The sequence below is a fragment of the Cimex lectularius genome, unplaced genomic scaffold, assembly GCF_000648675.2.
Source record: "Cimex lectularius strain Harlan isolate CLEC.00 unplaced genomic scaffold, Clec_2.1 scaffold109, whole genome shotgun sequence".
Classification (NCBI taxonomy): Eukaryota; Metazoa; Arthropoda; class Insecta; order Hemiptera; family Cimicidae; genus Cimex; species Cimex lectularius.
The window spans coordinates 457,077-471,869 of NW_019392781.1; the positions used below are offsets into that span (position 1 = coordinate 457,077).

General features: G+C 33.5%; 2 protein-coding genes across 2 annotated transcripts; one reads left to right on the forward strand and one right to left on the reverse strand.

The window, feature by feature from the left end:
- Positions 1-1,003: 1,003 nt before the first annotated feature.
- On the reverse strand, positions 1,004-8,221 carry LOC106665932 (uncharacterized protein C20orf24 homolog). Its single transcript, XM_014392747.2, has 4 exons — positions 8,021-8,221; positions 4,350-4,453; positions 1,362-1,491; positions 1,004-1,287 (listed from the first exon to the last, which is right to left on the reverse strand). The coding sequence occupies exons 1-4, from the start codon at positions 8,135-8,137 to the stop codon at positions 1,246-1,248; spliced, it is 393 nt and encodes a 130-aa protein (XP_014248233.1). The 5' UTR covers positions 8,138-8,221; the 3' UTR covers positions 1,004-1,245.
- Positions 3,261-4,300, forward strand: LOC106665930. Its single transcript, XM_014392745.2, has 3 exons — positions 3,261-4,042; positions 4,115-4,163; positions 4,222-4,300. The coding sequence occupies exons 1-2, from the start codon at positions 3,360-3,362 to the stop codon at positions 4,137-4,139; spliced, it is 708 nt and encodes a 235-aa protein (XP_014248231.1). The 5' UTR covers positions 3,261-3,359; the 3' UTR covers positions 4,140-4,163; positions 4,222-4,300.
- Positions 8,222-14,793: the final 6,572 nt, after the last annotated feature.

A 14,793-nucleotide genomic window follows, 5' to 3' on the forward strand; every position in this document is an offset into this window, starting at 1 on the left:
TTCAATCAGGCAAGACATCGTATCGATATATGCATATAAATAATAAAAAAAATTATACCGTGTGGTCTACAAATCATTAATTATTATTTCAAACCATTACTGACAATAATAATATATGCTTTATTATTTATAGAAAAATAAATCAACTTTTTACTTAGCAAAAAGAAAGAAATACTTGGAATTTCCATAACCTGTAAGTCCTACAAAATAATTTGTAAATATGCATTTTTGAAAAATATATATATGTCGTAGATCGAGGGCGGCAGAGAGACTCGGAGAGAAAAATGGTATGTTGATCATTTTTCAGATTGGTTTTTCTTACAAATCCGTCATTGGGACAATAAAAAACTTTACATTTCAACAAATTACTAAATGCTTAAAACCCCTGGGTTCCTAGAAATGTTAGGCTGGAGGGCAATGAACACGCAGAAGAGGGGGTGAAAGCTCGGATGTCTTGCCTTCCTTAGAGAAGCTCTGCAATTCTGACTGATGACGCTGTAAGAGCAAAAATCAATAAAAGAACGTTGGCAACAATGAGCTGATCATCTAAGTTCTGCCGAGAGAACAACTGAGCGGCACACAAGCAATCGTGCTCATCCATTTGAGGATAGGCCATGCTAGATTGACACACAGACACTTGCTTTTACTACTCGGTGTGTCACACTTGGTTGAAGAGTGCGACACCTTGGCTCCTTATAGGAAGTAAGTAGGCATGGTACCCAAAATAAAGACAGTCCAGGGTTTCCCTGTATAAATTAAGTTTTAAAAACAATGGTAAAAGTGAACTTTATGAAAAGGATAATGACAAGAAAACACTAAATGTGGTACAATTTATTTGCACTTTTCCATTTTTTTATTTTTTACAATAAATTCGAAGCCACAAATTGGCTTTTTAATTTATTATCAATAATTGTAAATATAAACCAAAAAGTTTGTACTGATAAAGAATATAGTTAAACACTAAATAGAAATAATAACAATAAATTCATTTAAAAAAAAAATTTTTTTGTTCAAAATACGATATAAATATGTATGAGAAAACACTTACAAAATCAACAAGGCTTTCAAGTCTTTTTATTGCTTAAAAAACTGCAAACTGACTTTTTTGTTTTTTATTTTATTTTTACATATATAAAAACCTGATCTTACACAGAATAAATTGAGCCTCCGATGGAAAAAGTTCACTGTCGAAGGTGGCGAGAGGGGCACTTGAATTGAGGTTGTTGAATGAGAAATTGTCGGACATTAGTCGAAATGCATGCCCGAATATATTATAATCCAGGTGACCTATAAAATAAACAAAAACAATCATTAGATTTAGTGGGATTCCTGTCCCAGTTGTAGGAAGTAATCAACTTTACCAGAAATCCAGCGAATGAGGTCATAAAGCCCTCCTTCGTAAGCTCCCAAGCGCCGCCGAACTCTTCCTCATCGACACACTGGAAACTCGTGAAATAAAGGTAGATGACGCCAGCGTTGACGATGGCAGATCTGAAAAATTGAAATATAATTGACAGGGATAGTCGCAGGATTGTGTAAAATTGTTTCAGAAGGCGCACAGTTTAATATTTTTTCAATTTTATTTTATATATATTTTCATCATTTAGCCAAGATGTGCCTATAACAGAACAAAAAATAAAGTGGCAATACTAGTTTCGAATCTCACTAGTGACCTTAATTTTTCTTCTCAACCATCTTTGAATAAAAAATTGGGAAGAATCAATCATGTTAGAGCAGAGGAAAAATTTGTTTAGTTCCTCCGTGAAAGAAATGCTGAAGAACAAACAGAACATATGAAAACAAAATAGTCTTTAGAAAAGTGTTTTTTTAATTTTTTATTTATCAAATAGTATAGATAATTATATACAAATTTGACAGATCTGTCAGATCAGTAGGCAGTGGGAAGAGAATCCTGGAAATCTCTTTTATTTGGTCAGGAGGAATTACAAGGGCATGGAGGATGGTGGGACGTTGAGGAAAAAGTTTGATCTAATGGGTTGATGGTGATGAGGATACTAGGAAGCGGGGTTTGTGCTCCCAAGGCACTGCAGCCTTCTGGCTTGTACATTCCTAGTTCCCTAGTTTAGTGTGAATTTCTCACATAGAAGGCATATGCCTCAAATTGTATAAAACATTAGGCTTTACTTCAAGAAACACGAAAAATTGTAAAAATATAAATTCACTTAAAACTTTATCTTCCTCTCATCTTAAGCAACATTTTCAAATCAGGTCACTTCATAAAATCCTCCATAGCACAATCCCAAATTATACCACTAGATCCTGCCAAACCTTCCACATTCCTTTCCGACAAGCCGATTTTCTCAAGTTCACTCAAATTAACAGAATATTGAAAGATAATAAGAATAAGATAAAAATAATTCACAAATATATTTTTTCAACTGCTCAATCTTCGATATTAAAAGACAACTTTCCGAGAAATTTTTCCAAAATTAATTGCCAGCAACTCTTTTCGTTTTTGTATTTTTTATTATTTTCTTTAGTATTTCCTCTTAAGCAATATTATTCTCCGTTATATTTTATATAATATATATATAACAGGTTAAACTTAGCATTATTGAAAACTAAATTAAATATAATATAGTAGGTAATAGAAATATGTAAAATTTAGAAAACGAAGTGTGTATATATATATATATATATATATATATAAAATCATTCTTCATTTTCTAAATTTTACATATTTCTATTACCTACTATATTATATTTAATTTAGTTTTCAATAATGCTAAGTTTAACCTGTTCTCCTTATCAATAATTTTGCAATTATAATTCGATTAATTTTTTCAATATTTTTAGTCTAATATGTTAATATTAAGAAAACTTATGTATAATTTAATTTCAATCTATATATATTTTTACTATTAATTATTAAATGGGTTCTGCCCATAAAATAAATAAATATGCAAAGAAAGTCAACAACTGCTAACGGTGTTACTGTCTGTACTCGATTTGTGCCGAAAGGAGTTGCGTTTCAGATAGTTTGGGAAATATTTTGTCAGATGGTGAACACAGAGTAGAAAAATGTTTCAATTTCTTAAGGATGGCTGGTCTCTCTAAAATTCAGAAGATGAGGAATGAATGGGGGTGGTATGGTGAGCCTGGTGTGGTCATGTCGGCCCTCTTGGCCAGCGGTTTCTGTTCATTGCCATCGTATATTTCTTCTGAAGACAGATTACGACCCTTAGTTGTTGCTTAGTATTAATAATAATAAAAGTTTTTAAAAAATTAATAGCATATGTTTATTGTTAATATTGTTTTGTTTTTAGTTTTGTAGTCTCTGTTGAGTAGTTTTTTTTTTTTTGCTAGAATAGTGATTTATTTAGAAAAAATAATAAAGAATGGACTGCCCGATTCATTGCAAACTTGACGGTATTCCAATAATGCCGACACCGAGGGATGTGAGTGCAATCGACCCGTACTGCTGCAACATGAGGAGGGATTCATGGTTCATCGAAAGCGACGACATATCGGCGACTGAGTCCGACTTTTTTCGTCCGCCCCTCGACCCTTGGAGGATGAAGTATTATCCGTGCGCTGAAAACTTCATGTACGGCCCCCAGCCAGCCGTCGAGTTCATGCCGACATATCCACCTCCTTTCCCGCCTCCCGTGTCGCGCCACCCGCCGAAATTCGCGAGCTCCTCTTCGTCCTCGTCGGGCAGTCTGGCAAAGGCCAAGCATTATTTCTGCCCGAGATGTTTTCGCTATGGTGTCCGAGAGCCGATCGACTTATCGACCAACTTGAATCCGTCGATGCGATTTCAAAATGTGACCACGGTTCAGAAGTCGGACGACATCATGGTACCTTCCAGAAACCGTCAAAATCAAAAAAACCTAAGAGCCTCCTACGATGGTGATCTTTGTTCAAACAATTATAGCTTTATACATGAAGTCAACTCTCCTTCTAATGACAGCTGTACAAAAGTAAACAACAAAGAACTAAAAAAAATTAACATGTCATCTTCATCACTGATTGTACATAAGAAGAACGCCAGACGAACAAAGTTAAGATACATTGACAGGTATAACAAACATTTATATTAATTTGAACATTTTTTTTTAATATTACATATGTACATATGGTTATTTCACAGTATTAAGAATGTCTGCTTCATGTAAATAAAATAAAGGCGGCGCAATAAGGTAATATAATTTAATTATTTTTTAACTAATCCTCTTAAATTTGACTTGAAATTTTCAGGGCTGGCCAGATGACGCATTTAAATACTATCGAGTTTTAAATGTAACATAGTTTACAAATAAATACTTATTTAAAACTAGACGATTTTTTTTGGCTTAATAATGCTTAGGTTTTTGTGAATGACTTACAGTAATAAAGCGATGAACCCTTTAAGAGGTATGAAACCCCAGATGATGCCGACTATAATCCCCAGTGCCTGCCTTCCCCAGTAGATCACATCTAAAAATTCATCCTGGAAAACAAAATTTTGTCAATAAGTAACAGCACAAAACCAACAAATTTTTAAAAGCATTTTGGATTGACTTAAAATTTCAAACATTCGTGGATTCTACGTTATCTTAAAAAACAAGTTCTTATTCAAATATTATTTTCCCTTTGAAACAATAAACTCGTAAAGTCGATAATAAAGATAAAAAGATATTTCTATTTCTGTACATATTGTTTTAAAAAAAATGCATGTTGTATGCATACAAAGTTTATTTTCCTTTTTTTAATTTTTTTTATAACATTACCACTTTTTGAATGACTTAAATATAAATAGGCCAATTCTATAATATAACTATAAATGGTTGACACTTATTTCTTAATGATGGCACAGTTAAATTTATTAGGATTACAGTTATGAATAAAAATCCACAAAATTGATTGTTTATAAAGAAATTAAGAAAAAAACAACCTTATGGTGTTTTAAGCAGTGAAGTTTATAGAACATTGGCATGATAAAGAATTTTTTTTCTAAACCTACATCACACCAGTCCCTCATCTCATGAGCTCTAAATAATCATTAATTAAAGGTCACTAGATCTACAGATAAATATACAGTTTGTAGTATACAGATATCTGCGACATTTCTTAATTTGCTTAGTATAAAACAGATCAGGGCAAGTTTTCTGTATAGTCAACATAGCTTATTATCTAGTATAAAACCTAGAAAGTTTACATTGTTTTCAATCTCATAACTGATGAAAAATTTTTTTTCCACATTTATAGCTAGGAAGTTAGCAATAATAATCATATACTTCATTTAATACTGTTGTCAATTTTTTTTATATTGTACTTACTAATTAAATCAAACCTGATTACTCGACATTTAAAAACGGTAAAAAGAGGGAAAATGCGAAAGATGGTAGGTTGAGATGGGAATTGGTGTCTGAGAGGATTGAAGTCATGATAGCTGAAGTGTTTAGAGCAACGGTTTATTGAGCCAAAGGTCATGGGCTCAAATCCTAGTGACACTAATCATTTCATTTCAACCAAGATCTTACACAAAAAGAATAATTAATTGAAATAATTAATATGGTCAATTCACTAGTTTTTGTGGTCCGCTTGACCAATTAATATTTTTTCAATTAATTAAGGTGTTTAGTTGAGATAAAAAAGTCAGTGTCACGAGCGGGATTCGAACCCATGATCTTCGGCTAGATGCGCTGCTGCTCTTACCATTTGGTAGAGGTCCCGACAGCTGAAGTGGTACAACAGCGGCATATATAGCCGAAGATCGTAGGTTCGAATCCTGCTCGTGACACTGACTTTTTTTATCTCAACTAAAAACCTTAATTAATTGAAATATATGGTCAATTATGACCACTAAGCAACTATAGACAAAATTAATCTACACTGATGATATCGCTCTCTACTCATCTTCTTGGAGGATAGACACGATATCAAACAGATTAGATAACGCAATGCGCTGCATAGAAAGTTTTTGCACGTTGGAAAATTAAAATTGATCATAAAAAAATGGAGGCAATAGTTCCAGCAAGCGTAGACCATTGCTTTATAAAAAAAATCAATTTGAAGGTATAAATGAGTCGTGGTCTGAGTCAGTCCAATATCCTGGGGTGATATTGGACCGTAAACTTATTTTCACTCCCCATGTCAGTGACAAAGTAAACAAGGGCAAAATGGCTATCCGTGTACTTTTCCCTCTGCTCTGCTCCCTGCCAATAAGCTTATTCTGTACAAGATGGTGGTCAGGCCCATGCTCCTGCCTAACTGCCTGCCTGTACCTCTCCTGGGACCTGACATGCAGGACTAATGTCGCCAGGCTGCAGAACAAATTTCTGAGACACAACGGACTCGGCCCGATATACACGCATATCTAAACTGCACAATGCGACAAACATGTTAATACTGGAATTCATCACATGCAACTATTAAATTTAATTTAAGCAATGCTAAGCTAGTACCAGTGTCATATGTTGGCAAATAGGCAACTATTGCTTGTACTACAGGTACATGCACAGGAGAATAAAGAACACTCTCTTATAAATTGGCCAAAATAGCTGTTTTTTTTTTGTTTTTTTTTTAATATAATATTTTTTCCCCTGTAATACGCAGAATGGATCCAAACAAAACAAAAGGAGAAATGAATAAACTCTAGCTGTGCTAGACATAGTAAACATATGATGAAACAACCATCACCAAGCCTGGCAAAAGCACTGCTGCAACTGGAGAGGGCCAAACTCAGAGGACTGGTAGGACTACTAACTGGTCACTGCCATCTGAGAAAACATCTACACAACATGGGTATATAGAACGATGATCCCATTTACAGATAATGTAATGAGGAGGAGGAAACAGCCACTCATATCATCTTCAAATGTGAAGCAACAGCTCAATGGAGGTTTAACCTAACGAATGGAAAACACTTAAGGAATCAAATTGCTGCAGCGACAGTCAATGACCTGATACGTCTAAGGAGAAGGATACAGTCTATTGCACTGAACTAAGGAACTAGGAAGGTACAATAAGCCTGAAGGCTACAGTGCCTGGGGAGTGCAAACCCCGCTTCCTATTATCCTTTTTCACCATACCATACCATTCCCAAGATTGGAAAAATAATGTAAATAATAAAATTTGTTGTTGTTATATTCTAACTAGCTGGAGGTATGCTAGACAGAAACTCCACTTTACCATTTTATGTAATGTATAATGTGTAAATTTAGAAATAAAATTCTGTTCTATTAAAAAAATAAAATTAATATCGTCAACAAGTTGGAAGGGTGCAATACTCATATCTGCACTACTTACAAAAGCTTTTTAGCCATTTAAGTATAACAGAAAAAATATAGGTCCTAAAATGGATCCCTGAGGTATACCATATTTGACTACGTCATGACTAGAATAAGTTACATCAATTATTACAGTCTGTTTACTGTTTGTTTTAAGAAATTACCCCTAATGCCAAAGCGGTGTAACTTTTCCAACAGAATTGTGTGGCTGACTGTGTCAAACGCCCTAGATTGGTCGCATAATAAATAATAATAATTAGCAATTTGCAATAATGATTGAATTTTATAAATTAGAAATTTAATAAAATAATTACTAGTGTATTTGCTGACGAAGTTTTTGATCATAATGCATATAAAATCAGGGCCGGGGATGAGTATTTTCCTTTTATTTATAGCAACTTAAATTCATTTAAAGAGAAAGGGAGATTGAGAGGGTTCGATGGGTCAACCTTAAAAGTAAAAGGTTTGCATCCCTTTACTATTTTAATTTCTTTCATTAAGTTAATAAAGTTTAAAAAGACGAAAAAAAATTTCTTGGGTTAAATTTGCAGTTAACTTTTGAATAAATAGGCCAATTCTATAATAAAACTATAAATGGTTGAAACTTATTTCTTAATAATGGCGCAGTTAAACGTAGTAGGGCTATAGTTATGAATAAAAATCCACAAAATTGATTGTTTTATAAGAAACTTAAGAAAAAAACTTTATGGAGTTTAAAATAGTTATGTTTATAGACATTAAAATTAAGAAAAAGTTATCGAGCATAAATATAAAATTGGACGTACCTTGTCCTCCCATTTCGAGTTGGACGTGATAGCCCTCGTCCAGACGGAAGCGGCCGTCCCAGGAGATGGCCTCCCGACGCCGTTTTTCTCGGTTTTGGGCGTTTTGTTCGCTGACATTGTCACGGGTTTGACTAAGAGACACGGCACGGCCACGAGCCAATCGGCCCTTCACCGAACGAATGCGTTTCCCCTCCAGAGTCGAGAAACCTCCGAAAAACACCGCCGACGCACGGCCGGGTTTCAGCGAGGCCGGATCGGCGGATGCAGCCTCGGTGATGACGTCACTGAATTACTCCAGCTTGTAAATTCACCGATTTTAATAATAATGTGTAGTGTTTAATGACCGTTAATTAATGATTATTTGGAAATCGTGAAATGCGGTCTGGTGTGACGTAGGTTTAGAAAAGCATTTTCTTTATCGTGCCAACGTTTCGATCTTTGTGTGGTGATTAGTGACCGTTAATCGATAATTATTCAGAAATCGTGACCGCATCTCACGATTTCTGAATAAGTTCGATCTTCATTGGGATCATCTTCAGGGCCTGGGATTTACAAACATTGTTTAAATATAACAAAAACATATAGGATGTGGAAAAAAGTGAATTTATACAATGCAAATAAATTCACTTTTTTCCACATCCTACATGTTTTTGTTAAATTTAAACAATGTTTGTAAATCCCAGACCCTGAAGATGATCTCAATAAAGATCGAAACGTTGGCACGATAAAGAAAATGTTTTTCTAAAATCTACGTAACACCAAACCGCATCTCAAGATCTCCGTATAATCATCGACTAACGGTCCCTAGACACCACACAAATGTTTATAAATCCCAGACCCTGAAGATGATNATCTCAATAAAGATCGAAACGTTGGCACGATAAAGAAAATGTTTTTCTGAAACCTACATCACACCAGACCGCATCTCAGATTTCTGAATAATTAAAGTGTTGTTCTTTATTGAGATCATCTTAAATGAAGGTTTTGTTTAAGATTTTTAAGATTTTTTTATTAAGACTTTTGTTAATTGGCAAATAAATTAAAAAAAAAATAAATCTTCAGGACCTGGGATGTATAAACATTGTTTAAATTATACAAATTCGTTAAGATGTGAAAATGAATGTATACAGTGATGTTTGCAATATAAAAATTTTAGGTTTAAATAACTAAGCGGTTGAGATGGGAAGTTAGTGCCCGAGGGGATCGAAATCACGATAGCTCAAGTGGTAGAGTAGCGGCGTATCAAGCCGAAGGTCGTGAGTTCGAATCCCGCTCGTGACACTGACTTTTTTATCTCAACTTAAAATCTTGATTAATTGTATGATATTAATTGGTCAAGCGGACCACGAAAAATAGTGAATTTAAACAAAGAATTTCACCTCACTCAAAGTGGGTATTTTCTGTGTAGGTGTATCACGGCTGTATGCATGTGTTGTTTTAGTGTTAGTGTTGTTTTTTGAACCTACACCATACAAGACCGCATCTCACCATCTCTAAATAATCCTTTATTGACGGCCGCTAAATTCTAATTCTAATGGACCATAATGCCCGTCCACACTTTCAACAGCATAACATCAGGGGCTTAGCCTGGCGAGTCCGTTCTCCAGACTTGATGAACCCCATCGAACATTAGATGGTCTGGGCAGGAATTCCAATGGAGAGTCGCACAGAGTTGGTTGTTGTTCGTGGATAGTCTTTAGCGGCCACTCGCTATGTGGATGAAATTTTGGAACATCACGCGTTGCCTATCCTCGACGAAATCAGCGTCAATCCTATTCTAATGCACGATAATGCCCGTCCACATGTCGCTGGCCATAGTACGAACGTACCTTGAACATCAGGGTCTTAGCCTGGCCAGACTTGCACCCCAACGACCATTTGTGGCATAACCTCAAAAGACGAATAAGAGCACGTTCATCTCTTCCTGATATACTCAACGATCTTGAAAGGTCTCTTCGTGAAGAATGGGCTAACTTCCAGCAGACATTTCCAGACTGGTAGAAAGTATGCCATGAAATGTGTAATTATTGTGTGTCGTGCTTAGAGTGCCAGGGAGACATTGATGTTTTATGTTTATATATATTGGATTTTGAAGGGGTGGGGAAAGAAGTTGGGATAGGAATTTATTTTTATATGAGGCTTCTTTGAGGTGAAAGGAGTTAAATTGCGGCAACTACATCGGAATTACATCCCAATATCTGGATAAGAAAGTCAAGCAACATATCTACGGTTGCAAAAAAACCCAAACAAAATCCAAGGGCACTGGCTACCAATCATTTTGAACATCAACACAATTTCGAATTCAACAATCCAAAAATATTACACACAAAACAAAACAAACATAAACGTAACTTTTTAGAAATGGTTTACATCAACAGAGATAAACACAGCATCAATTACTGAACGGACCCATTCAAACTCAGTCGTAGCTATTATCATTAATCAAATTCAATATCGATAACATACATACATCACACAAAACATACAATACAACTAAATTCACTAATTTCGTGGTCTACTTGACCAATTAATATATATTACAATCAATTAAGGTTTTTAGTTGAGATAAAAAAGTCAATGTCCCGAGCGGGATTCGAACCCACGATCTTCGGCTAGATACGCCGCTGCTCTACCACTTGAGCTATCGTGACCTCGATCCACTCGGACATTAATTTCCCATCCCAACCCCACCTTTTGAATTTTCCCTCCTTTTTGCCATTTTTCGAATCCCGCTCATTCTATTGACTTTTTTATCTCAACTAAAAACCTTAATTAATTGTAATACAATACAACATATAAAACAATCATTACATTCCACACATCAAACATTTCTACATAATCTAATTCTTCAACAATTTGTCTTTCCTTTCCCTAATTAACCCCGTCTATATAATCCTGAAAGGATAATCTGGCCGAACCATTACCCGTTTTTCCCATTGTCGGCTCCTTTCACCTCAAAGAAGCCGACTCAGCATCTAAAAACGAATTTCTATCCCTACTTCCTTCCCCACCCCTTCAAAATTCAACATATATAAACATAAAACATCAATATCTCATAAATCTCACTGGCATTCTTAACACGACACAATAATGTCACATCTACCCAGAAATACACTTTGAGTGAATACAAATACCTTAATTGAGTCTAAAATTTCTACCATTGTATAAATTCATTTTCACATCTTACATGAATTTGTATAATTTAAACAACGTTTATAAATCCCAGGCTCTGAAGATGATCTCAATAAAGATCGAAACGTTGGCACGATAAAGAAAATGTTTTTCTAAACCTACAACATCCAAGAAAAAAACTTATTTAATACTTTTTAGTATAGTTTCAAACATTAATTTTTTTTTTGGGGGGGTTTATACAGGGTACCTCAGGCTTCAAAATTTCAAATACGATCTTATAAATCCTGACACCATTTTAAAGGATTCGTTACGCTGAAAAGAATGGTGCAATCGGATTTTAAATTGAAAGAATAAACAGATTTGATTCGAACTGCCTACCTTGCGTAAAGATGCAAAGATTCAAAATTAATTGCTCTTTTTAACCACCCCTCACCGGTGCTCAGAGCGAGAGACAGAGGAGATGGATTGATAAGAATTTTCTGCCCTTTGCCGCAGTTCTTCAGCTGTGGTTGCTCGGTTATGATTGGCGTAGACACTGTTTTTTAAATGAGAGAGTGCCGGCTCTCGACACGACGGCACAATTACACAGAAGACAAACACTTTGAACCCTGAAGATGATCTCAATAAAGATCGAAACGTTGGCACGATAAAGAAAATGTTTTTCTGAAACCTACGTCACACCAGACCGCATTTCACGATTTCTAAATAAATACAAATATATAAATGCATAAAAAATATATTCAATAGGAAGAAAATCATATTTGCCAATTTTACCTGATTTTATATATATATATATATATATATAATTTATATTCCAATTCTTCTTTACTACTTGTGAACACGGTTTTGTGTATAGGTTAAACTGGGTACATTTTTTGTATAAATAAATAAATATGGTAAATCTAGAATGTTGGTTATATTTTTTAACTAAACACACCATTTATGTTTATGCCAAATATTTCTTACTGTTTCTGATTAAAATGAAATTATTTTTATTTATTATCATAAAATGTTGTAGCTCTGAACAGGGATCAGGGACGTGGTCCGAAGTTCATTAGAAATTAAAATATAGCATAAAAATAAATGGTGTTTTTAGTTGAAAAAATAACCAACATTTTTTATTTAAAATATTTTTACCAACAAATTAATTCAAAATGATTAAAAAGATAAAATTTGAAATAAATTTATCCTCAGCGATGACGTCACTGAATTACTCATCCTGGTATATTAACCTACCTTACAGCACAACGTAATTAGTAACAATTATTACTTTTTTTTTTTTTTTTTTGAATGAGCACCTTAACCACTTGGCCCTTTTGTTAAAAAATAAACGATTATGGTGTCTCAACGTCATTTCTCCCAATTAACTTATAATTTTTTATTTTCCATTCCAAGAAATTTTTTCATTACGTAAAGTTTCCGTTTCCCTCATTTCCTTGTAATAAAAAAATATATTAAACAGGAAAAAAATCAAATTTGTTAATTTTACTTGTTTTTTCGTCCTTTACATCCTTAAGTAACATCAATGTTAATCTATAATGACTGCCAATAATTATTGATATATCGGAAAAGAGTAATAAACTTCCTTTAAATTGTGACACTTTGTACTTTCCTTAAGTTAATTTAAACACTTTATTTTTATTTTTTTCAGGTGATGAAAAAAGCTAGATCTTGAACTGGATGGCGCTAGTGTCCAACGCTTATGGAATACATAGAAGCGTTGCTGGTTTAGCCTATTCCATTGATTTAAGGCAGTGTAAATTGGAATTATTATAAGTTAATTATTTATTATTCTATGGAGGGGCACAAGTAAGTTTTAATTTTTTTTGGGTGTGTTTAGTCGCAACGGTAATTAACATTATAGGATGTTAATCTATAAAGACAGCCAATAATTAATCATATAATAAAAAAGAGTAATAAACTTCCTTTAAATTGTGACACTTTTTACCTTTTCTTAAGTCGATTTAAACATTTAATTTTTATTTTTTTATTCTATTTTATTTTTTAATGGAGTGTCGGCGGCAGCAATGGTTTAGGCGTTGACACGGCATTCACCACGGTAAGATAAAGGTCGCAGGTTCGAATCCAGGGGCCATGCATTCCAATCCGACATACTTACAAATGGGCCTTTTTCAAAAACACTCACCCCGAGGGTCCATATAACCTCGTAGTTAAAATACCCTCGTAAAAAAATTAAACACTGCTCATGACAATTGCGTTTGTTTTGTTTTAGTATTTCTATTTTTCCCCACATATTTTTATCATTCTTTGTCACTTCGTTTATATTCGTTTAAATATTTCTGTTTTTCAATTAAATGTTTAACATTTCTTATCATTTCCTTTACATTTTTTTATACATTTCTGTTGTTTCATTAAATTTTTATCATTCCTTTCCACTTCTTTTATATTTTTATAAATATATGCATTATGTCATATATTTCATTTGTATTTTCATTACAGTATTTTATTTGTATTCGTTATGTATATTATTATTTATATTTCAATTATTCATTAGTACTTACGTATATTTTAAACTCTTATAGAACTTGTAGCTGTGTACATTTCCTGTATCCTTCAGTGATGATGTCACTGAATTATTAGTCCCTGTACAATTACCTACTTTACTGCACAAAGTAATTAGTGACAATTACTTTTTTTTAAATAGTTTTATTCGAAAAAACATAACTGTTTTTGAAATTTTGCTCATTAAGTATGAGCACGTTTACGTTATCTTTCACCAAGATATAACTTCTAAAATAGAACGATTATTGTGTCTCAATCCAAACGACATTTCACCTAGTTAATTAACAATTTTGAATTATCCAGTCCAGACAATTTTTCCATTTTGTCAAATTTAAATTATGCTCATTTGCACGTAATTAACAGAAATATAAACAACATCCAATAATTATTAATATAATGAAAAAGAGTGATAAACTATCTTTAAATTGTGACACTTTTTACCTTTTCTTAAGTCGGTTTAAACATTTTATTTTTTAATTTTTTTAAGTGGAGAAAAAAATCGTAAGACCTTGAGCTGGACAGCGCTATGGTCCAACACTTATTCAGTACAGAAAAGCGTTGCTGGTTTAGCCTATTCAATTGATTTAAGGCTGTGCAAATTGGAATTCTTATAAGTTAAATAATTATTTATTATTCTATTGAGGGGTAAAGTAAGTTTCAATTTTTTTTGGGCGTTGTCATCACCGTAAGGTAAAAGTCCAGGGTTCTAATCTAGCGGTCCTGCATCCATTTCTGGCATACTTAAAAATGGGCGTTTTTTTTTAAATACCGGCACTCCGAGGGTTCATTTAACCTCGCAGTTAAATACCATTGTAAAAAAATTAAATACTGATCATGGCAATTGCGTTTGATTTGTTTATGTATTTCTGTTGTTTTAATGAAATGGTTATTATTCCTTGACATTTGCTTTATATTTTTTATAGATATGTGCGTTATGATAAAATACAGTATTTTATTTGTGTTTGTTATGTTGAATGTGTTCATATTTTTATTTACTGTTATATGTATATTGTTATTTATGTTCCTATTATTCTTTATTACTTGTGTATAGTAAACTGGGTACATTTTTTGTATAAATAAATAAATATGGTAAATCTAGAATGTTGGTTATATTTTTT